General features: G+C 44.2%; 2 protein-coding genes and 1 long non-coding RNA gene across 4 annotated transcripts in view; 2 read left to right on the forward strand and 1 right to left on the reverse strand.

The window, feature by feature from the left end:
* The first annotated feature begins 9,297 nt into the window (after nucleotides 1-9,297).
* Nucleotides 9,298-24,337, forward strand: part of Speer4cl6 (spermatogenesis associated glutamate (E)-rich protein 4C like 6) — a 261,843-nt gene continuing 246,803 nt past the window's right edge. The window contains exon 1 of the mRNA XM_087601447.1: nucleotides 9,298-9,414. Coding sequence (XP_087457573.1) covers nucleotides 9,353-9,414 — 62 coding nt within the window. The 5' untranslated portion in view covers nucleotides 9,298-9,352. The remainder of the gene's footprint in view (nucleotides 9,415-24,337) is intronic.
* Nucleotides 14,343-24,337, reverse strand: part of LOC147997910 (uncharacterized) — a 28,250-nt gene continuing 18,255 nt past the window's right edge. The window contains exons 3-6 of one of the 2 annotated variants that reach the window (XR_015647511.1): nucleotides 23,703-23,815; nucleotides 20,714-20,881; nucleotides 18,454-18,567; nucleotides 14,343-14,973 (exon numbers count right to left, since the gene is read on the reverse strand). This is a non-coding gene — a long non-coding RNA (uncharacterized LOC147997910). Of the gene's footprint in view, nucleotides 14,974-18,453; nucleotides 18,568-20,713; nucleotides 20,903-22,254; nucleotides 22,412-23,702; nucleotides 23,816-24,337 lie in introns of those variants that run through there. The other variant, XR_015647510.1, reaches the window with a different exon arrangement.
* On the forward strand, nucleotides 15,743-19,413 carry LOC147997911 (uncharacterized). Its single transcript, XM_087601535.1, has 5 exons — nucleotides 15,743-16,117; nucleotides 17,251-17,394; nucleotides 18,026-18,192; nucleotides 18,913-19,018; nucleotides 19,136-19,413. The coding sequence occupies exons 1-4, from the start codon at nucleotides 16,074-16,076 to the stop codon at nucleotides 18,975-18,977; spliced, it is 420 nt and encodes a 139-aa protein (XP_087457661.1). The 5' UTR covers nucleotides 15,743-16,073; the 3' UTR covers nucleotides 18,978-19,018; nucleotides 19,136-19,413.

The following is a 24,337-nucleotide window of genomic DNA, read 5'->3' on the forward strand; positions in this document are numbered from 1 at the left end:
CAGCTGGAGATGGATCTCTGCATGTTCCAGGGAGCCTGGGCTAAATAGTGAATTCAAAGCCAGCAAGGTGTACCCAGTGTGAAGTGTCTTCTGTGTGGATAATGTGGCTGTCTCTCAGATGCACACTTTACTATGTAATCCCTGCCATACTTTACCCATACTGTCATGTGTTCTGCTCACCTTAACATATAACAGTCTGCATCTCACATTCATTGTTGACCCTGTGCCCCACATATTGAGTAATATACACTCATTGCTGTACAGCTACAGAAAAATTGACAACATTCTCAAAGGAATACAGAAGTCATCCTAATGGAGAACCATGTGCTTCAGCTTTTCTTGCAATACAGCATCGATATTTACCCCAGAGATTATGACCTTCAATGTCATGCTGGGAAACAGGTTTTGACAGATGGTCTTGTCCTTGACCAGAAGTATGCTGTGTTTTTATTGATGTAGATTAGACTTACTTTTATCATTTATGTCAATGGGTCTTTTTTTCTACAGTCTGTCTGTGGCCTGTCCTGGGTGAATTTCCCTCATAGTCCAAAGGAAGGAATCCCATTCCCCGTTGTATATTATTGTTAGGGACCACGTGGTTCCTCTGAGAGAACAGCCGATGCTCTAACCTCTGAGTCGTCACCACAGCTTCTTCAGGTGGCTTTTGTCTTTCCAGGGCATGTGCTGTATTAGGTGGACAGGATCACCTCCAATTAAATAGATCTCAGGAGATGTGTGTTCACAGGGAACTTACTGAGCCGTGCGTGCTCAACGTGTTAGGTTGCCAGACATCCGTACAGGGCTCTGGTGTTCCCACTGCTCATTGTTGGTCAGGATCATCCTCCAGCACCACTTAGTTTCCATATTAGAGCAGATCTTTCACCTATTACCAATGAGGACCATGTATATTATTCACATCTGATAAAATACAGAATAGAAACTAACTTCCTTTAGGCCAGCTTGGCATAATGAATTCTTTTGATTGTTAGCAAGAAACTTATCTTTATCTAAGCAGTTTAGGGAGGAACCTCAAGGGCATCCATAGTGAATGCAGCCTACAGCTGTGACCACAGGTTTCTTTTGGAGAGCAGGCCTGTGCAAGCCCAGAACCTAGGTGGGACAGTTCAAGCTACCCTTTTTCCACGGCCAATCTCAGATCACATTAAGAAAGTATTTCTTCCAGGTGACTGATTTCCAATTTATGGAATTGAACTAACTTACTGAGAGTGGAGGTGACTCAGAGAGTTAAAGTACAGAAGGAATAATCCAGAATGTCCACAAACAGTTGCTGTCACCCCAGGGCTTTTAAAAGCTCAGCACCTAGAGAACTAATGTAGTCTTTGGTTATTCTCAAGCTTAGGTCTTCTACTCATTATAAGCTAACCATGACACAAAAAGAGTCATCTGTGTCACAATAGAAACTAGTTGTCACTAGATTAACACCACACTATCACATCACTACCGTGTTTGAGGTTCTCAGTTACTATCTAAGAACCTGGAAGTGACCTGGGTCTTGCTACACATACTCATAATTTATGTCCACATTGTCAGCTGAGAGTCTTCATACAGCCTGCTCTGTAATTTTGTAGAAGATTAATAGTGTTCTTGTGAGCACAATGTGATTAGGAAATCGGGGGATCCCAGGAGCCTCTCTGAATTCAAGCCCTCCATGCACTGTCAGATGCAGCCAGAGGACAAGGGGCTGTCGGTTCCAGGACTCTCCACATCCCTGCTGGGGTGCCATGCCCAGCCTGGAGAGTGAGGGTCGGTCCTGCTGTCCCCAGTCCCTCATGCCCAGAGCCTATCCACTGGCTGGCTGGGCTTGGCTTTCCTGTGCCTGGCCCTCCTTTGCCCATCCCTGCCCTGCCTTGCCCTGCCCTGTTGACTCTCACTACTTAGGCCAAAGAATTTGAGATTTGGGCTCTCTGGCCCTGCACTCAGAGCCTCTGGGAAGCAAGGAGACCCAAAGGGACAGACCCCAGGCCTGGCCCTGGAGTCGTGCATCTCCCCCTACCCAGAGGTGTATTCCACAGTTCTCCACTCCAAGTTTAGTTTTCAGGGACCCCAGCAGGTGGCGCTCGTTGCTGAGCCTCACATGTGAGCCTGGGATAGTGGTGGGATGTAAAGTGCTGGAAGTCTTTCAGAAAATCCAGGCTTTTCTCAAACTCTCTGACCATCCAGCGCCCTCCCTGGTTCACCCACCCTGTGGAAGGTGGGAATCCACTTTTGGATGTCCTGTGTGACTTTCCCTGCAGAATGGGCTCTCCTGCAGGAGATGCTTTCACATGCTTCTTTAAAAGCACCTGTTCCTCAGACATAGATCAGCTGTGAAAACAGGCTTCTTCAAGTCAGTGTGAGAGCTCCCCCTCCCAGCTCAGAGCTGCAACACCATAGGATCCTCCAGCCCCAGTGCTAGGTGAGTCCCCCAAAGGTCTTAGAGCAAAGTGCCCCTTCTGAGAAGTGACTTAGAACAGAAGGTTCAGAAGTGACAGTCAACCCCCAAGTGCTTCTTCCAGGAGAAAGCAACCAGCTGTCCCTTTGAAACAGTGGTGGCTCCCACATGACCCAGTTCTGTGATTGGAGGAGATTTTCTGGTACTTTGTTGCCCAGTCACAGTGGGGATACATTCTTGATCCATGCTCATTCCTACAAGAAAAGGTCCTCTTCCCCACCCAGGCCTTGAGTTGAACCCAGGTACTTAAAGATCAACGGACCAGAGAGAACAGAATGCAGTCCAGGGGAGAGGAGAGGCCAGAATGATCTTAAAGCAGAGAAAAGCCCCATATCGGCCATCTAACAACTTTAGGGTTTGTTCATATTGTGTACTTCAGAACCTTAAGGTCACATTTTCTGATAACACTGTTAGGAGAAGCAGAAGTCTACTGTGGGTGGGATTGTCCCAAGCAGGGAGGGGATCTGACTCTGCAGGCCTGGCCACCCTCTGTGTTCTCCTGAAAATAACTGTTGGTCAGCTGTAAATCTGAAGTCAGAATTGTTTTTTGTCAACTCAAACGGATGACATTTCAAGTCTCACACACTATGTGACTTTACACACAGGGTACTTGAACTTACTTCTAGAGAAGTGACTATGGGCCGTCAGAGGGAAACCATTCTTAACTTTAGCATTCTGTCTGTATAACAGTCTACAGGGACTGGCTTCCTGGACAGACATGTTCAAGCAGACTCACATTGTTATGGGGAAAACCTGAGGCAAGAAATGTCCTGGGGACAGTGATTTCAGATTGTGCCTTTAGCCAGGAATCTCTGTTGTCCTTAAGGCCTGCTAAAACATGTAATTAGTTCAGGGCATCTCTGGTCTGACAACTGTTCCGGGTTCTCCTGAGAAGAAGGCCTTACTTTAAAAGTATTTCACAGATGCCCTTCAACAGAGGAATGGATACAGAAAATGTGGTACATCTACACAATGGAATATTACTCAGCTATCAAAAACAACGAGTTTATGAAATTCGTAGGCAAATGGTTGGAACTGGAAAATATCATCCTGAGTGAGCTAACCCAATCACAGAAAGATATACATGGTATGCACTCATTGATAAGTGGCTATTAGCCCAAATGCTTGAATTACCCTAGATCCCTAGAACAAACGAAACTCAAGACGGATGATCAAAATGTGAATGCTTCACTCCTTCTTTAAATGAGGAAAAAGAATACCCTTGGCAGGGAAGGGAGAGGCAAAGATTAAAACAGAGACTGAAGGAACACCCATTCAGAGCCTGCCCCACATGTGGCCCATACATATACAGCCACCCAATTAGACAAGATGGATGAAGCAAAGAAGTGCAGACCGACAGGAGCCGGATGTAGATCGCTCCTGAGAGACACAGCCAGAATACAGCAAATACAGAGGCGAATGCCAGCAGCAAACCACTATAGGTCCCCTATTGAAGGAATCAGAGAAAGAACTGGAAGAGCTTGAAGGGGCTCGAGACCCCAAAAGTACAACAATGCCAAGCAACCAGAGCTTCCAGGGACTAAGCCACTACCTAAAGACTATACATGGACTGACCCTGGACTCTGACCCCATAGGTAGCAATGAATATCCTAGTAAGAGCACCAGTGGAAGGGGAAGCCCTGGGTCCTGCTAAGACTGAACCCCCAGTGAACTAGACTGTTGGGGGGAGGGCGGCAATGGGGGGAGGGTTGGGAGGGGAACACCCATAAGGAAGGGGAGGGGGGAGGGGGGTGTTTGCCCGGAAACCGGGAAAGGGAATAACACTCGAAATGTATATAAAAAATACTCAAGTTAATAAAAAAAAAAAAAAAAAAGTATTTCACAGAGCAATGTTTCTCAACCTGTGGGTCGAGACCCCTTCCCAGGCCCTTTTTTTCTGATACTTTGCCTATCAGATAAGTTGCATATTATGACTTACAAGAACAGCAATATTAGTTACAAAGTCGCAATGAAATAATTTTATGGTGGGGGTGACCACAGCATGAAGATCTGTATTAAAGGGTTACATCATTAGGAGGGATTTGAACCACTGCCATAGAAGCTGACAGATGGGAACAGACTCCTCAGATGAGTAGAGACCCATGCAAGTGATACTGTGTCCCACCCTAGAACCCAGAGATAGAATCTATCACAGGAGTCTGTGGGTCACCTTGTCTTAAATTCTCCCAGGGTCAAGAATAGCATTGATCATCTCAGCAGAGTCAGCTTGCACAGCCACATCAGGCCCATGGCTTCCCTTTACAGAGAAGGATGTGGGTCTGAGTGACAGCCAGTGAGACTGATGGGACCCTGACACTCATTTGCTTTGAGCTGTGGTTTCTTCACCTGTAAAATGGGGGTGTTTCTGCTGAATTGGGTTGTTGTGGAGATTAACAGAACATACAACCTGCTCAGTGTCTGCCTGGCATGGACACCTGCTGGTTAAATGGAAGTTGTCCATGGTGATGCATTTAAAAGAAGAATCTCTAACCCCATAGTGTTAGATCCCGGGTTGTGGGGAGCAGGTGTGGCGGCAATCCCAAGATGGCGCCCGGGACTGCTGCCAAGTCTTATGACTAGCACCTGACTTCCTCATACATCCAAAAGTAAGCCACGCCCATCGTGAGAACTGCGCAGGCGCACCATGACACAAGATCAGGCCATTTGGCGTGGACCTATGAACTGAGACTATGTAGACTGCACTGATGGGGCGTGGTTACTGGTTTTTTTGTAGGGAGTGTCCTTGGGGGTAGGAGACTGCTGCTTGCATGCAGAAAGAAAGGTTCCTGAATAAACTGCTTTGAGAAGAACTTTGTGGTGTCTCTCCTATCTGCAGGACGGAGATGGAGATGACACCGGTGCCATACAGGTATTGTAAGCATTTTGTGACTCTACGACCACCACAGATTAAAACCGAAGGCTCTTGTTTTAAATTAAAAAAAAAAGAATCAAGTATAAATTACTAATATGAAAAAATCATAGTCAGAATTGAGGTAATTCCTGTGAAGACATTTAGTTTTTCATTATTTTCTCCTTGAGGACTTCTCAAGTGTCTTTCCAAAATGTGATGGCCACACAAATGGTTCCCAGCGGGTGTGATCTCTCTGTCCATGGGCCTTCCCAAAAGCTGCAGAGCCAATGTGTTGTTTTACAACACAAAATTCCAGACATTAAGTTTACCAATGAAGTCTCAGGAATCAGATGCTGAAGTCAAGTAAAGCTCCCAACTATCCTTCCTAATTCACTGACCTCTCAGAAGAAGAGCATTCTTGTTCCCTCTGCACACTTTCTTAAAAATCCTTCAATTCAAAGACTTTCCATTGCATTAGTCATCTTCATTGCCTTTCAAGATATGCCTTGATCTCCTCTGGACCTAAGTGCACGTTTTACCTTTGCAATGAAGGTGTGTAGTAGGTGAGTCATATGGTAATAAAGTCCATGTTTGCAGTAAACAAACAACTTTTTCTTTAAATGTCTGTGCCATGGCAATGCTATACCACACACTAGTTTTTCACTAAATAATACATTCATAGAGATCACCGTGTGATCTAATATTTTGTAACATAACTTAGTAATGTTCTCTCTATTATAGAAATCAAGTTCTCACATGTGTATTCTGGTCTTTTTCTGTCATATCTGAGTACATCATCATGGGAATCCCAAGGAACATCAAACCTGGGCTTTTGAAACTGTTGCATGTGGCCAACTGGGAATCAAAACCACCCAGGAGACTACTGATACTTGACACACATCAATTCCCCTCCCTATTTTCATATAGTTTATGGGAAGAGGTCACCATTGCTGACCATGTCTCATTATCCAACGTGCTACTAAATAGAACAGTTGGGGTAAAGGAGGTCACCCACAAAGCATAAACACCCATCTCAGATAAACATGTATGGTTCATTGAATCTAAACATCAATGAATTTCAGGACACAATTAAATGTTGAAACCTAAGGATAATAGATAGTGAAGAGAATTAAGATTTCTAGTTCATAGGTCCAGTAAACACCTTCAACAAATCATAGCAGAAAACTTCCATAAGGTAAAGAAAGAAAAGACCATAAAGGTACAACAAGCTTACAGAACATCAAATTAATTATACCAGAAAGAATTCCTGCATTCACACAATAATTAAAACACTAAATGCACAGATCAAAGAAAGAACATTAATAGGTGTAAGGTATTGAAGAGTTAAATTTCAAAAAGTCAGTCACAAACAAAGTCCTGACATGCCTAAGAGATTTTGAGATAGGGTTCACTGACCCGGCTATCAGCCCCCAAGGACACTGGCCATCTGAAGCCACCCTTTCCCCTTCCTTCACTCCCTGAGGATTAGTCCACCCCCTGCTGAGTGAGATGAGTCACCCTACACACATTGCTGAGATGCTAGATTACACGTATTCTCTGCTGATGTAACTCCGCGACAAAAGTAACTGTGCACCATTTGAATCAGCCAATCATGTGTAACCACGCGAAATCCCCTGGCTTTCCCTATATAAACCCCTGCCTTTAGAGGCTCAAGGTCGGCTCCATGAGATACATGTCGGCCCGAGATCTCTTTAATAAAGCTACCTCTTGTTGTTACATCAAGATCGGCTACTCGTGTTTCCTGGGGCACGCCATCCCGAGACTGGAGCAAGAGTCTCCCCAAATTTGGGGTTCTTTCAGTATAAATATCCAGTAACAAAAAAATTCAGACGTATCTGAATTACACCAGACTTCACAACAGAGACTCTAAAGGTCAGAAAATCTTGGGCAGATGTAATGCAGACGCAGGCTCCTATATCCAGCATAATCCTCAACCACCATAAATGGAGAAACCAAGATATTTCTTGTCAAAACCAAATTTAATGAATAATTTTTTTTCCGGAGCGGAGGACCGAGCCAAGGGCCTTGAGCTTGCCAGGCAAGCGTTCTACCACTCAGCTAAATACCCAACCCTACAAAACCAAATATAAACAATACTTTTCTCTAAGAAAGCACAACAGAGGATAATAGGAGGAAAACTCCAAGACAATGAGCTAAACTATAACCAAGAAAAACCAAGAAATTAATCATCTCTCAATAATTTCAAAAAAGAGAAGCACACAAACATAATTTCACCTACAACCAGAAAAAGAAGAAAATGCAGCAATCATTGGCTTTAATATCTGATCAGATCGTCTTTCCCTAATCCCCAAGCTCCTAGGGGCCAAACTGCCAGCCAAAGTGTATGCAAGGATGCTCTATGGTTAAAGGTGAGGCCTATTGCCCCACCAAACACAGATCCTAGAGGAGTGAGGTGGGGATGGATATGTGTGGGTGCAGGAGCACTGTCACATAGGCAAAGCTGAGCAGAAATGGAATGTAAGGTATGATGAGGGGAGTGTGGAAAGTAGGACAATATTTGAAATGTAAATAAATAAAATAACCGATTAATAATAAATAGCCAAAAACAAAATAACAAGTAAAAAGGTAAATAAAAATTAAACCAAACCAACCAAACAAACAAACAAAAATCCCTGTAGTGTATTGGCCTAATGCTGCTTGTATTTTAATGCTAATTTGTAGAACTCAAGACTGGTTAACCCCAAATAACTGACCCTGCTCCCAGTTAACTGTGATTATAAAGAAGCCAACAGCCAACAGCAGCACAGCAGAGAGATGGGGGAGGTGAGCTTTGAGGGCTTTGCTAGAGAGGATCATGAGGAGGGAAGAAGGAAGAAGAAGCTGCCAGAGAATAAAGGAAGAACATGTGTGATGAAGAGGAGAGAGGAAGAGGACAGCAGCCATGGTTAAGGGAGAGGAGTGCCTGGTCCTGAGGGCTGTCCAAGGGGAACAAAGAGCAGCCAAGATGCTACACAGTAGTAAGAGCAGCTCTCAGGCGAGCAGAGATCAGCAGAGACCCCAGACCAATAAGCTACGCAAGCATAACTCCATCCAAACTCCCTCTCAATATCCGTGTCCTCCATGGGCCTGGCCTTAGCGTGTGTCCTGTGTCAGCACATGTGTCTGTCTCAGCTGACATCACTCTGCCCATCAGCCCGAGTCCAAGGAAACAGTGAGAAACTACACAGCCCACCAGAAGGGTTTTTGCTGTGGTTCTATGAAGTCCCAACAAATGAAGCTCAATTACAGAATGCAAGGCAGACCAATGCATGTGTGTCCTTAGTGCAGAACCCTTCATCACGTGTCCCTTCACATGCGTGCTTTAGCAGAACATCCTTTTACCTGTGTCTGCTTCAGTGAAACGTTCCTTCACACATCTGCCTTAGCCTTTCACCTGTGTCCACTTCAGGGAACCACTCCTTCAGGTGTAGAATTTCTCAAGATTAGCAAACCGCATACAGAACATTCAGAACAAAGCAAGGTGTGTGGTCAGCATGTCCTTGAGCCAAGTCCCTTCTCCTCGTCAGTGACGGCAGGCGTGTTACAGCAACAATATGAAATGGCTGGCAGACATGGAACAAAATGGCAAAGGCATTCTGGGGGATGTCAGACCATACCAGCCAGCAGGTCAACTGAATTTTTAAGTTTTGATGTTACAAGTGAATATACTTGACCTTCAAACACTGAGAGAGCCCATTATAATATGAACTATATGAACTAGGTCAAGACCACCTCTAGGGCAAAGGCCCTCAGCCTGGGGGTCGTGACCCACACAGGGTCTCCTATCAGATAGTTTACACTACAATAAAGATTCATTACAGTAGCAAATTTACAGTTGTGAAGTAGCGACAAAATAATTTTGTAGTTGGGGTCACCACAGCATGAGGAACTGTTCTAAAGGGTTGAGGCCATATGAAGGTTGAGAAACACTGCTCTAGGAAATTATGTTTTCTTTCTCTTTCATATTTTTCAGACAGAATCTCAAATTGTAGCCAAGATTGGCTTGGCTTGGAACATGTGTGTAGTTCATGCTGGCATCAGACTTATGGCAATTCTCCTGCTTCAGCCTCCTACTCAGGAGCCTACCAGGGTGAGATCACAACCACGGGTAATGTGATTGCTGTTCTTGGCTGTCAACTTGAGTGTACCTGGAATTAAATAATGCCAAATGGCTTGATGCCCAAGGGGGAGATCTTTCTCTCTCTCTCTCTCTCTCTCTCTCTCTCTCTCTGTCTCTCTCTCTCTCTGTCTCTCTCTCTCTTACTCTCTCTCCTTCCTTCTTTCTGTTTTCCTCTCTTCAACCCCCTCCTCTTGGTCCTCCTCCTCTTCTTTGTTTTTTTTTGAGACAGGGTTTCCCTGTGTAGCTCTGGCTGTCCTGGAATTCATTTTGTAGACCAGGCTGGCCTTGAACTCAGAGATCCACCTGCCTCTACCTCCTGGATGCTGAGGCTAAAGGCATAAGCACCATTGTATTTTTTTTCTTAATTAAATTTTCTGAAGCAAGAAGACCTACTTGTAATCCAAATCTTGGAGATCAGAAGATAAATCTTTAATTCAGATCTTTTGAGATGGAAAGGCCCACCTCTAATGTGGACCACACCTTCTTTTTTCTTTTTATTTTTTTCATCTTTATTAACTTGAGTATTTCTTATTTACATTTCGATTGTTATTCCCCTTCCCGATTTCCAGGCCAACATCCCTCAACCCTTTCCCCTCCCCTTCTATTTGTGTGTTCCCCTCCCCATCCTTCCCCCATTACCGCCCTCCCCCCAACAATCATGTTCACTGGGGGTTCAGTCTTGGCAGGACCAAGGGTTTCCCCTTCCACTGGTGCTCTTACTAGGCTATTCATTGGTACGTATGAACTTGGAGTCCAGGGTCAGTCCATGTATAGTCTTTGGGTAGTGGCTTAGTCCCTGGAAGCTCTGGTTGGTTGGAATTGTTGTTCGTATGGGGTCTTAACCCCCTTCAAGCTCTTCCAGTCCTTTCTCTGATTACTTCAACGGGGGCCCGGTTCTCAGATCAGTGGTTTAATGATGGCATTCAGCTACATATTTGCCGTATTCTGGCTGTGTCTCTCAGGAGAGATCTACATCCAGTTCCTGTCGGCTTGCACTTCTTTGCTTCATCCATCTTATCTAATATCTGTATAGGTATGGGCCACATGTGGGGCAGGCTCTGAATGGGTGTTCCTTCTGCCTCTGTTCTAAACTTTGCCTCCCTATTCCCTGCCAAGGGTATTCTTGTTCCCCTTTTAAAGAAGGAGTAAAGCATTCCATTTTGGTCATCCTTCTTGATTTTCATGTGTTCTGTGCATCTGGGGTAATTCAAGCATTTGTGCTAATATCCACTTATCAATGAGTGCATACCATGTGTGCTTTTCTGTGATTGGGTTACCTCACTCAGGATGATATTTTCCAGTTCCATCCATTTGCCTATGAATTTCATAAAGTCATTGTTTTTGATAGCTGAGTAATATTCCATTGTGTAGATGTACCACATTTTCTGTATCCATTCCTCTGTTGAAGGGCATCTGGGTTCTTTCCAGCTTCTAGCTATTATAAATAAGGCTGCTATGAACATAGTGGAGCATGTGTCTTTGTTATATGTTGGGGCATCTTTTGGTTATATGCCCAAGAGAGGTATAGCTGGATCCTCAGGTAGTTCAATGTCCAATTTTCTGAGGAATCTCCAGACTGATTTCCAGAATGGTTGTACCAGTCTGCAATCCCACCAACAATGGAGGAGTGTTCCTCTTTCTCCACATCCTTGCCAGCATTTGCTGTCACCTTAGTTTTTGATCTTAGCCATTCTGACTGGTGTGAGGTGAAATCTCAGGGTTGTTTTGATTTGCATTTCCCTTGTGTCTAAAGATGTTGAACATTTCTTTCGGTGTTTCTCAGCCATTCGGCATTCCTCAGCTGTGAATTCTTTGTTTAGCTCTGAGCCCCATTTTTTAAATAGTGTTATTTGTCTCCGTGAGGTCTAACTTCTTGAGTTCTTTGTATATTTTGGATATAAGCCCTCTATCTGTTGTAGGATTGGTAAAGATCTTTACCCAATCCATTGGTTGTTGTTTAGACCACACCTTCTGCTGGCTCATATCAAGGACATGGAAGAAGGAAGTTTGCTTTATTAATTCGCCTACTTCTTCAGGATTACTGCATGTACTGAAGACCAGCTTAAATATCCAGCCTTATGGACAAAACCGTTGGAGTCCAGGGGTTGCCCCATAAACCACACAAACTCTGACCTCACTTAGACAGGGATGGTTTATTGAATGCCCACCCTAAGACTGATCATCAGAGACATAGCTGAGAATTTGTCAGGCTACGACCCTGGACATTTTTCTATGTCAGTTTATAAAGACTAAAACTGTGAGGTCATAGGCAGGTGCTGGAAGGGCTGTCTGGTTGTCAGCCCTGACTCAAGCCATTTTAGACAACAAAGGTTCATACTGACTTTTTATCTGTTTAAAGATTTATTTATTTATATATAAGTACACTGTAGCTGTCTGCAGACACACCAGAAGAGGGCATCAGGTCTCATTACAGATGGTTGTGAGCCACCACGTGGTTGCTGGGATTTGAACTCAGGACCTCCGGAAGAGCAGTCAGTGCTCTTAACCATGGAGCCATCACTGCAGCCCTCATATTGACCTTTAATTTTATTGGTCCTACATGAAGCTTATAATTATGAAATTTAAGATTAAGAAACCTCACAACATAAAGAACTTCCTTCCAGTGGTTCCGGAATGGGTGGGTGGGGGAGCACCCTCGAGGAGGCTGGGGAAGGGGGTGGAATGCAGGGTTATTGTAGGGGAAACTGGAAAGGGGGTTAACATTTGAAATGCAAATAAACAAAATAACCAATAAAAAAAAACATACACAAGTTATGTGATCATTCCTGACCCTGCTCTGAGTTAAATTATTTTCAGACAATCATGACAGACAGACATAGTACAGCAAGAATATGAACTATCTGGCAGGCATGGAACAAAATGGCTACAGCTATGCTAGGGGGATTGGCTTCAACAGGGGCAACTACTGCAATTTGGACCTTCCATTCCTTGTTGAATTAGCTGTACCACAGCCTATACACCATTCTAATAAATTTTCTTTCTCTATATACAGTCATTCTAGGAGGGATGATTGGTTATGCATTGTTAAATGCAATGCTGATCATTAAACCCCATCACTTCCACAGCAATATGTAAGTTACTGAACAACTGAACAAAAATTAAAATTTACTGCATTTATTGCGTGTGTCAGCAGGCATAGGGAACACTTGGCTGCTTACATCTCTTGGTCTCTATAGAGTAGTGGGAGAACTGAGACCCACTGAGGAGGTCTCTTAAGCATAGACCAAACTCCTTGCAGTGACACTGGATTCCAGGCTTGTTGTCCTGTTTAGGCCTCATTGTGGTCTATGTACATACACTCTATGCATTCTCCCCATGCAGGTTCACATGGACTGAATTCAGAAAGGTGGGGATGGCAGAAAGATGCATGGTTAAATAGCCCACCAGGTTCACATTGTATCAGCTTGATTTAATCTAAGGACAAAGAAGTGGAGTTTCTCTGATGGCTTTCTTCTAAACCCTTGAAAGGATCACTGGGGTTTGACCTCAGTACTTCATACTTCTTGCTGGGTCAGCGAAACTCAAGGAAACTTGAGATTGCCATAGGCACAGTATTATGCTAGATATACTGAGTAGGTGATACTAAGATGTTCAGATGGTCATACCCATTTGCATGAGTTCTTAATGTACACCTAAGGTAAGAGAGATCAAGGTCTTCAGAATAGGAAGATCATTTCCAGTTCTTTTCTACAGTTCCAGTCTGAAAGACTGGTAGGGAGAGAATGGTAGATAATCGAGAATTGGTGGATGATGCTTTGAATGCAGGGTGGGTTTCTGTGCTGGTTTAGACAGGGTCTCAAGTATCCCATGTTGCCCTCTTCCTAGCTGGCCAGGTTCACTTTGAGCTCAGATAAACCTGCTTCTACTTTCCAGTAGACAGTCTTACAAGAGTGGCCTCCAGGGACTGTGAGGACAGCATTAGCCTTTGACAGTTGAGGTGTGTAACCCACAACTATAGTTTTGTTATAGCCACTTTGTTCCATGTCTACCAGCTATTTCAGATTTTTGCTGTCTATGCCTGACAATCACGGACACAGAAAAATAACCTGATAGAGAGCAAGGACATGGTGATCACATCCTTTCCTGTTCTGTATGTTCTGGATGAGGCTTGTTAAAATTCCAATATTGCAGAAAGCTTTATATAGGACCCATCACATTAAGCATCACTGTGCACTGTTCTATCTAAAATGGCCTAATCAGAACTGACCACCAGATCACACTTCCTGCAATCCTCATATGAGAAGCTTGAGCTTTTTTTTTTTGACTTTTTTCTTTCTTTCTTATTTGTTGCTGTATAAGTTGAGAGGAAGATATTTGGGGCCATGGATCTGCCCCCAAAATCTGGGGTATGGATCTGATCAATCAGTGTTGGTGTGTGCACTCAATACAGTATCCATTTTTTTACTGTGACAGATACTTTTGTGTTTGTGGGGAAGCCCATGACCCAGAGCACAAGTGCTGGGTCCTTGCTCTATCCACGTAGTGATGTGTATAGCCTCGTCCTACACCTTTATCTGCACCCCCTATATCTCTTGACTATTTTATTTTTTTGATAGAAGGCCTGTCAGCAGTGCTCCTTTGGCGACATTAGCGCAGAGATGAGAACCCCACAAGCAGCATGAGGTTCCCTTCATTGGTGGCTCCAATATTGCACTTTCCTCTGCCAACTGGTCTCCACACTGTTCCTAGCACCATAAAGACTTCAACTCTTTCAACTAAGGAATTTTCTGGCAATTGTCAATTGCTAAGCACATGACTTCATGAGTGTTCCCCTAACACACACGCATGTTGTAACCTACCATGCAGACTACTTCTTGATGTGATATAAAGCACCTGTACATAATGAGACAGGAGAACTTTTGACTGCATATTCAATCTGGTGTGAAATCTCCGGAAGTTTTAATGGCTAACATTGGTGAATGAGGACAATTTGAGTTAGGATGAGACATTTTGGGGCAAGATATGGAAGGAAACATTCATTTAGATGCATAAGAATTACTAAGGTTTTTATAATCAAGCCTTGAGGAAAATTTGGCTTTGGAAGCAGGAGATGCTCAGTGGCTCTGCCCCAGGAAAGTCTCCTGGAAAGGGCACCTCAGCTTATGCTCAGTACAGGGAGAACATTACCAGGGAGGCAAAGTCTGCTCCCCATGACATCAGCTGTCCCTTCTTGGACATTCTATTGTCTCCTAGAGAGTTCTGGCATCCTCTGTGATGTCACCAGTGTTGTAGTGACGACCAGTGCCCTAGTTTCTCTCAGTCTGAGTCTGGCGGTTACAAGCTAAGACATGTTTTCCCGTCTTCGCAAGCATTTTCGGAGGGGGAATGTCGATTCTGGAGAGACTAAAGTGAAGGAGTCTAGCCTTTCGTCTCAAAGTAATGATGGACAAAGACAGCACTTCTGGGGAATGTTGAGTAAGTTCTGGGCAGTGTATTTTGAGCTTCCTGCCAGGGGGGCTGCAGGCTTAAGCTGACCTTTCTAGCAATGGGCCACAACAACTGGAGCATCTGAAAAGGAATTGAATTTCCATGAATATCACAATTCCTGAAAGTCAGGATTTCAGAACTTTAGTTTCCCCATCCCCACTGGGAGGATATGGTAAGGCCAATGCTATTATTCTGTGAACTTCTGGTCTTTACTTTTACAGTGCATTTGTTATGTTACATTGTATAATAACACCATCAGGAGTCATGGAGGGTCCTCCTTTTCTGTGTTAGACAGGGCAGCAATGTACTTCACTATCATTGCTTCTTTAAATACAGTGGATATCTGACAGTAGGAACAGGGGGAGAATTGTGCTCCAGGCAATAACCTTATGTTCTTAGACCTCCTCTGATTTCTTCTAACTGGCAGGGTCATCGTTAGCTTTATATATTAGAGGTTGTGTGTTACAAACATGTTTCTAAAATACCAAAAGTATTTGGAACATGTGGACCAAGATTCATCCTGTAACCTATTGGAAATTCTCGGGCATTTGGTATTTCAAATAGGGGAACTGATAAGTCTGTTGACCATGTCCTCCATGGAAATGTGTTTTTAATCCAAAGTTGTTGGCCTAGAGTATCAGGGTAGGACATCTGAGTGTCTCCAATCACTCAAGTCTTGTGGGTGGTGAATTTATCATCTGAGTTCGAACCCACAGGGGTGAGGGTCCTGAAACCAAGCTGTACCCTGTTCAGCTGATGATAATCCTGGAGAAGCCATCTCCGTGGTCCATGTAAGCACCTGATGTCCGGAATAGGGAACACCTGGCTGCTTACATCTCTTGGTCTCGATAGAGTAGTGGGAGAACTGAGATCCACTGATGAGGCCTCTTAAGCATAGACCAATCGCCTAGCAGTGACACTGGGTTCCAGGCTTGTTCTCCTGTTTAGGCCTAACTGTGGTCTATGTACACTCTATGCATTCTCCCCATGCAGGTTCACTTGTGTTCTTCTACCTACAGACGCTGGGAGAGAAACATCATCCCCTGGCACTGAACTAAGCGAGAATCAGGCCAAGAAGGAAAAGGAGAAGCTGATTAAAGAGCTGCAGCTCATTACCGAGGAGAGAAATGACCTGAGAGATCGCCTGAGGTTTCTGACAGAGAGATCCATGAAGAACGGGGATGAATCGCTCCAAATGCTCTTGTTTCATTCCTGGGTCTGCAAGGTCACCTTCTTCTTATCCTATTAAGGTTTTGGGTTCTAGAAAGCTGTGCCTCCCTAACCACCCTGTGCTAAACCTCACCTCCCATATAGAGGAGATTCAGAACCTTGACCCTTCCTGAGGAGCAAGATGGAAAATGGACTCATCTGCTTCAATTTATTGAAAAGCAGATCTTGTGGTCTGAATGAAGAATTCGGGGATAAAGTCAGGGAGAGTGAGTGTCTAGTGTGCATTTGCAAAGCCCTTGACAGCTGGTGGCTTTGCAAGATTGTAATTGCAGTGAGTTTATGGTGAGTCTCTGTACTTGCTAGGCAGGGGACTGAGTGCTGGAAGATCCAGGCAGCAGCCTGAGGGGCCTGTTCCCAAACTGTTCATCTCAATGCTTGACTAGAAGGTCTCAGGCTCAGGCCTGTTTGTTATTGTCTGTGTGTCTTGCACTCTGAGACAGCAATGGTGCATGCATTTCTCCTGGTTCTCACAGTGCTCTCTGTTTCCATATTTGTTTTTCTCTTTCTCTGATTCTGTTAACTTTTCTCTTTTTTTTGTGGGTGTGTCTCAGTCTGTGAGTCTGTGTGTGCATACATCCAAATGCATATGCACAACTTTTATATGTTTATATTTCCCTCCACACCTGGAATCTAGGGGTCTATGTCTTAGCCTGAGTATTTACCTGTAACACTTTCATGGTCATGTGAATGCTTTGTTCTGGGAGCCCCACTGTCAACAGCACAGTTCTTTGCCTATGTGGCCACGATTGTCTGTACATTTGTATTCCTTGTGCAGATTATAATTTTGTGTTGATATGTGGTCTCTTGTCAAAACAGGAGAAAAGAAATCACCGGTTTCTGGGTGTGTTGGGGTCGGGGAGCATGGAGAGGTGTGGCCTAGGCTCTTGATAGCTTAACTGGCTTGACTGCAGATTTCCTCTTGATTGAACAAAGGGAGCCAGGGAAGCCTCCATCTAGATGCTGAGATTCTGGTGTCCTGGACGCAGAAAAACACGTTTCTGAAGCTGAAGAATATCCAATATGTACAATTCAGAAGGTGTCCTTCCAGGACTGGGGTAGTACAGGACCCACCCTGAGCTCATATATTCCTAAATGCTGATGTTCATTGTATTCTATCATTTGGGACAGGCCACACTTCAGGCCAAATCCATATTATGAAGACCTGGAGAGAATGGAGGAGGCGGTCATGTCAATTCTGCACAACTTAGAGATGGAGAACACTGAGATCCATGAGAACAGCCATAAGCTGAAGAAGGAGATTACCTTCTCTAGGTAAGTCCTGGTCAGAAAGCCTATCACCTGTGGAATGGCCATTTCTGACTTTCTTTGTTCTGGATTGGACGGTCTTCAGCTCTGGTTCTATCTCTTGTGCTGTTTACACATCAGTGTGCCAGGGTCATTAGGACTCAGTTTTCAGTTCCACAAAAGACTGTTCCTCAACCCAGGATTGTCTAGGCATCTTCAGAAGGCTCTAGATAGAACAGCACTGATTGAAGTCAGCAGGTTATTAGGCTGACCTGGACCTATGGTGTCATACCAGGTTTTACAAAACTCAGTGTGTGGACCACATGGTTAGCATGACCTTCTCTTGGTTCTACTGACCTCCTTTGAGGGTGTTTGCCCACTACTAATTGATGTTGCCCCCATGCATTGGGCTTTCATGGATAGTTGTAGATCCATGTTCTTTTTGAGAGATGTGGACACTAATTGGTGCTCGGGCCAAACAAACAATTTATTCTTCCCGGAATTTACTCTTTGTGGTTTGTGCAGCAGCCTTATATGTATCGAAATGAATTCTATTAAGTCTTCATGGGTATCTGGGATCTGGTAGAGTTAGTGGTACTTGGGAGTAGGAATGGGGGAAAGGGCCAGCATGATCTTACTATGCAGACTATATTTCCAGAAACCTGCTCAGCCAGCTCCTGATGGAGAACACATGTAGGAAGAAGTTGGTCCCACTGAAGCAGGAGAGCAAGGAGGTACATCTTGATTGTGCACTGAACCAGAAATATTTGGTTGACTTCAACAAGAAAGATAAAGACCAGCAACGTCCAGACCCAGCATCATCTGGTAGGGTTGAGCAGCTGTGTTAGCTTAAAAATATCTGATAAAGTTTGCCAATTTGATACATCTTTGCTCTCTCCTACCACCTTTCTAATTTACACTCACAACCAGCCAACCTCCTCATGTAGTGGAATTGTTCATTGCTCTGCCTATGCACAAGTATTCTGGGAAGCCAACCACTTTTCAGAAACTGAATTATTTTGCAAGTATATTTGTCTGCTCTTTTTGAAGCTGCAGTATAGAAATGGTGACAGATTAATAACATACCTCATCATTGCATATCCACGTGATAGATTGGATGCTCTGTAGAGTTTTGAACAAGTTCTTGGTTCTTTGACAAATGACACTCTGTGGTCATGTGACTTCTTGTGTGGGAAGCACCTTTGCGGGATAAGAACAAAATGCAAATGTCAAATTAGAACTTGTCATTGGTTTTAACCTTGGTGACATATGGACATCTACTTTCTTCCTGCAACCCAATGAGGTTCCTTCCATTGCCCTGTTCTTGGTTTGCACTGGTATAAGTCTGGGTCCCATATTGGCAGCCCACATTACTTTGAGGCTCTCTGGAGATTTTGCCCTTCCCAAAGAGTAGCAACAATGATATCAGTTAAAAGGTCCATGTTGACTGTCCAATAGAACTGAGATCGTAGAAGGCAGCCTTCCGACAGCTGCCTTGCATTTCACCACCAAATCAGTGTCTGAAAAACTGCCTTCCTCTCCCAGGTCTCAGAAAGTGCAAGAGAGCTGGAATTGGACAGACACCAGTAAGAGAGCTTCCTGAAGAATAAGTTGCTTTCTCAGGAGTCCCTGATGACAAACATCCTGAACGGTAACAAATTTTTTGGATGAGTATTCTTCCTCAGAGTTAATTTGTCATTGCTTAGAGACCCTAAATTTATATAACACTAAGCCAGCCTGACTGATTGAGGTCTTACTTTCTTCTCAGAAAACAGCACTTGAGAGACAACTTGGGGGACCTCCTTTCATTATGTGTGCAAGAGGAGAAACAGCAATACATCTGTGCTTCTAAATGTTCGTTAAGATTGTGCTGTTTAGAAATATTTTTGTTATGATTTTAATTGAAATTTTCTTTTTGTTGTTTCATATTTATATGTTCTTGTTACTGTTTTTATGTTTTCAAATATTTTTAAATATTTTAATTTATTTGTTTTAATCCTGTTTTGTTGTAAAAATGAATTCCTTATGAATAAAAATTGAATTCTATCTCTTGACTCTTAAGACCATCATTCTTATTCAAGGGTTCTGTCCCCTCCTGTGGACTTAGACCTGACAGGTGGAGATGGATCTCTGCATGTTCCATGGATCCTGGGCTAATAAGTGAATTCAAAGTCACCAAGGGGTACCCAGTGTGACAGTGTCTTTTGTGTGGAAAATGTGGCTGTTTCTCGGACACACACTTTATGAAGTAATCACTGACATGCTTTACCCAATTGTTAGGGTCCATGTGGTTCTTCTGAGAGAGTAGCAGATGCTCTATCCTGTGAGTCATCACCACAGCTCCTGCAGGTGCTTTTGTCCTTCCACATCATGTACTGTATTAGGTGGACAGGATCACCTCCAATCAAATAGAGAGATCTCAGGAGATGTGTATTCACAGGAAATTTACTGAGCTGTGCATGCTCAATGTGTTAGCTTGCCAGCCATCCCTACAGGGCTCTGGTGTTACCACTCCTCATTGTGGGTCAGGATCATCCTCCAGCACCACTTAGTGTCCATATTAGAGCAGATCTTTCACCTATTATCAATGATGACCATATGTATTCTGCACATCTGACAAAATACAGAATAGAAATTAGCTTCCTGTTGGCCAGATTGGCATAATGAGTTTTTTGATTGTTAGCATGAAAATTATTTTAATCTAGGCAGTTTAGGGAAGAACCTCAAGGACACCCATAGTGAATGCAGCCTGCAGCTGTGAACACAGGTTTCTGTTGGAGAGCAGGCCTGTGCAGGCCCAGAACCTAGGTGGGACAGTTCAAGCTACCCTTTTTCCATGGCCAATCTGGGATCATATTGAGAATGTATTTTTTCCAGGTGACTGATTTCCAATTTATGGAATTGAACTAACTTACTGAGAGTGGAGGTGACTCAGAGAGTTAAAGTACACAAGGACCAATCCAGTATGTCCACAAAAGCTTGCTGTCACCCCAGGGCTTTTAAAAGCTCAGCAGCTAGAGAAGCAATGTAGTATTTGGTTATTCTCATGCTTAGGTCTAGTCATTCATTATAAGCTGACCATGACACAAAAAGAGTCATCTGTGTCACAATAGAAGCTAGTTGTAACTAGATTCACCCCCACACTATCACATCACTACCGTATTTGAGGTTCTCAGTTACTATCTAAGAACCTGGAAGAGGCCTGGGTCTTGCTACACAAACTCATAATTTATGTCTTCATGACACTGTGTGCTTTGTTCTGTTGATGCTACCATTGGCATACAATACCTTGGATACTTTGTGCTGACATCTGTCACATGAGACAATAGTTCATGCCATGCCTAACCTGCATAAACTGTCCTTAGAGTACGGTGTAGTCAGAGGGTCCTTTTTTTTCTCTCTGAATTTTCAAAATATTTCCAGTCTTCAGACAAGTCTTCAGCCATTGTCCAGTGCCTGTCTTGAGATGTCCACCTTTTCAGCTGAGTGTCTTCATCCAGGCTGCTCTGTGATTCTGTAGAATAGGGTTCCAGCCCTAGGATTTAATTCAGTGTGATTGTACTTTCCAAACATGCTCAAAGCCCTACATTCCACCATAGCCTGTGTGCTTTAGAGATAGAAAATAAAGAACCACATTGCACTTGCAATTTCTCCTCCAACAAAAGGAGAGCCTGCATAGGGCCTTTAAGTAACTCTAAGTCCCAGCTTCTGCATAACTCCCTTCATCGACTCCATTATTGGTGTATTTTCATTACTGCTCACTTTATTTTTGGTGTGCAAAGAATGTGTACCATGTCAGTAAGTGTGTGTGTGTGTGTGTGTGAGAGAGAGAGAGAGAGAGAGAGAGAGAGAGAGAGAGAGAGAGAGAGAGTTTGTGTTTGTTTGTGTTTCTGTGCAGGTGTTTGTGTATGTTCATCCATGAACTCACTATCAATTTTCATAAAATGACTTAGAAGACTGTAATGAAAACTGTTGAGGGGCATGCAGACGTGTGTTACTAGTGTCCCATGGCACCTGGCAGGTAACACTGAAATGGTGGTCTACTATAATAGAGCCTAAAAACAGGCTGTGGATGGTTTACACAGAGATTGTGACGTCATCACCACTAGAGAGAGCAGCAAAAGCTTCATTTATCACATGCTGCTGTTACCAAGATGAGGCAAAGCCTTATCCTACAGAGAGTCTGGTATGATTTGATGGCAGGAAATAAACTTAGTACTAAAATCATTCAATTACAAACAAAGAGGATAATACAAAGAGTCATAAGATTATTCTCATAAGAAAATAGATAGTATTTAAACGATGCCACTACAAAAATTAAAAAATATATATGAGGGCCACTAGGCTTTAATGCAGCCTTTCTACCAGACGTTTAATGACGACCTAATAACAATAGTGCTTCAATTATTCCTCTGATTTGAAAGAGAAGGAACATTGCCAAACCCCTTCTCTGAGTTTCTCTTTTTACCTAGAATACCTGAGTCTGTTGCTTCTTCCATTGTCACCCCAAAATAGAGCTGCAGGGCGAGTCTGTCCAGCCCCAGAGTCTTTCTGCCAGCTGACAGGGCTGGGTTTTGCTCTGCTTGCCCCTGCTCCTGCCCCCGCCCCTGCTCTTGCCCCTGCCCACGCCCCCGCCTCACACCCGCACTCGACAACGCCTCCGACCCATCCCCCCTCCCAGTCCCACCACCGCCCTCAACTCAGACCCGTCCCAACCCCCGCCCCCAGCCTGCCCTCGCCCCTACCCTGCCCCCGCCCTGACCCCCCCACACCTGTCCTCTCCTTCACCACCCCCCCCCCCCCCGGCCTCCGCCCTCGCCGCCGCTGCTTGCGTTGCTACCATTCCGTCTTCGACTCCCCTGTCGACCCCACCGCCACTGCTGCTACCTTCTCCCACTTCTTCAGCCCAAGACTTTTGAGATCCCGGCTTGCAGCGCTCTGCACTAGGAGGCTAATGGAGGTGAGGAGAGCCTAAGGGACAGACCCCAGGCCTGGCCCCAGAGACTTGTGTCTCCCCCTCCCTGGAAGTGCTTTCCCGCAGTTCTCCATTCTGGGTTCATTTTGTGGGGACCCCAGCAGGTGGCAGGCTTTGCTGATCCTCAGGTGTTAGTCTGGGACAGTGGTGGGACTTATGGTTGAGGGAAGTCTTTCAGGCAAATGCAGGCTTTTCTCAAACTCTTGGACCATCTGGTGCCCTCCCTGGGGTCACAGGACCTGTGGACATTGGGAAGCCACTTTTCCCTGTCCTGTGTGACTTTCCCTGCAGAGTGAGCTCTCCTGCAGGAGATACTCTCACATGCTTCTTTAAAAGCACCTGCTCCTCAGATCCAGATCAGTTGTGAAAACAGGCTTCTCCCTGTCAGTGTGCCAGCTCCCCCTCCCAGCTCAGAGCTGCCACACCTAAGGAGCCTCCAGCCCCAGTACTGGTTGGGTCTCATGGAGGAGTTAGAGCAAAGTGCCCCTTCTGAGAAGTGACTCAGAACAGGAGGTTCCTACAACCCAATGAGGTCTCTTCCAGTTGCCCTGTTCTTGGTTTGCACTGGTATAATTCTGAGTCCCAGATTGGCAGCCTACATTGCTGTGAGGGTTGCTGGAGATTTTGCCCTGCCCACAGAACAGAAGATTCAGAAGAAAGGCCAGTTTGGCATAATGAATTCTTTTGATAGATGGCAACAAAATTATCTTAATCTAAGCAGTTTAGGGAGGAACCTCAAGAGCATCCATAGTGAATGCAGCCTGCAGCTGTGAACACACGTTTCTTTTGGAGAGCAGGCCTGTGCAAGCCCAGGACCTAGGTGGGACAGTTCAAGCTGCCCTTTTTCCATGGCCAATCTGTGTTTGTATTGAGAAAGTATTTTTTTTTTCCAGTTGACTGATTTCCAACTTATGGAATGGAACTGACTTACTCAGAGTGGGGTTGACTTAGAGAGTTAAAGTACAGAAGGAATAATCCAGATGTCCACAAAAGCTTGCTGTCACACCAGGGCTTTTAAAAGCTCAGCAGCTAGAGAAGCAATGTAGTATTTGGTTATTCTCATGCTTAGGTCTAGTCATTCATTATAAGCTGACCATGACACAAAAAGAGTCATCTGTGTCACAATAGAAACTAGTTGTAACTAGACTTATACCACATTATCACATTATTACTATATTTGAGGTTCTCAGGTATGATCTTAGAAACTAGAAGAGGCCTGGTTCTTGCTACATATAGTCATATTCTATATCTTCACAGCACTGTGTGATTTGTTCTGTTAATGCTACCATTGGCATACAATACCTAGGATATTTTGTGCTGACATCTGTGACATGAGACAATAGTTCATGTCATCCCTTACCTGAATAAACTGTCCTTAGAGTACAGTGTAGTCGGAGGGGCCTTCTTTTCCTCTGAGATAGCCAAACATTTCCAGTCTTCATACAAGTCTGTCAGCCATTGTCCAGTGCCTGTCTTGAGATGTCCACATTGTCAGCTGAGAGTCTTCATCCAGCCTGCCCTGTAATTCTGTAGAACATTAATAGGGTTCCAGCCCTAGGAATTAATTCAGTGTTCTAGTACTTGCCAAATATGCTCAAAAACTAGTTTCCACCCTAGCTCTGTGTGCTATACAGAAAGAAAATAAAGAACCCCATTGCACTTGAAGTTTAGCCTCCAACAGAAGGAGAGCCTGCACAGGGCCTTTAAATAACTCTAAGCCCCAGCTTCCCCACAACCTCGTCCATCAATTCCTTTATTGGTGTGTTTTCATTAATACTCACTTTCTTCTTTGTGTGGAAAGAATGTGCACCATGTCAGTAAAGTGTGTGTGTGCGTTTGTGTTTGTGCATGTTCATCCATGAACTCACTATAAATTTTCATAAAATCACTCAGAAGTCCCTAGTGAAAACTGTCGAGGTGCAGGCAGACTCATGTTACTACTGTCTCATGGCACCTTGCAGGGAGCACTGAAATCGTGGGCTACTTTAATACAGT

The sequence above is a fragment of the Rattus norvegicus genome, unplaced genomic scaffold, assembly GCF_021556685.1.
Source record: "Rattus norvegicus strain SHRSP/BbbUtx unplaced genomic scaffold, alternate assembly SHRSP_T2T haplotype2-0000026, whole genome shotgun sequence".
In the NCBI taxonomy this organism is placed as follows: Eukaryota; Metazoa; Chordata; class Mammalia; order Rodentia; family Muridae; genus Rattus; species Rattus norvegicus.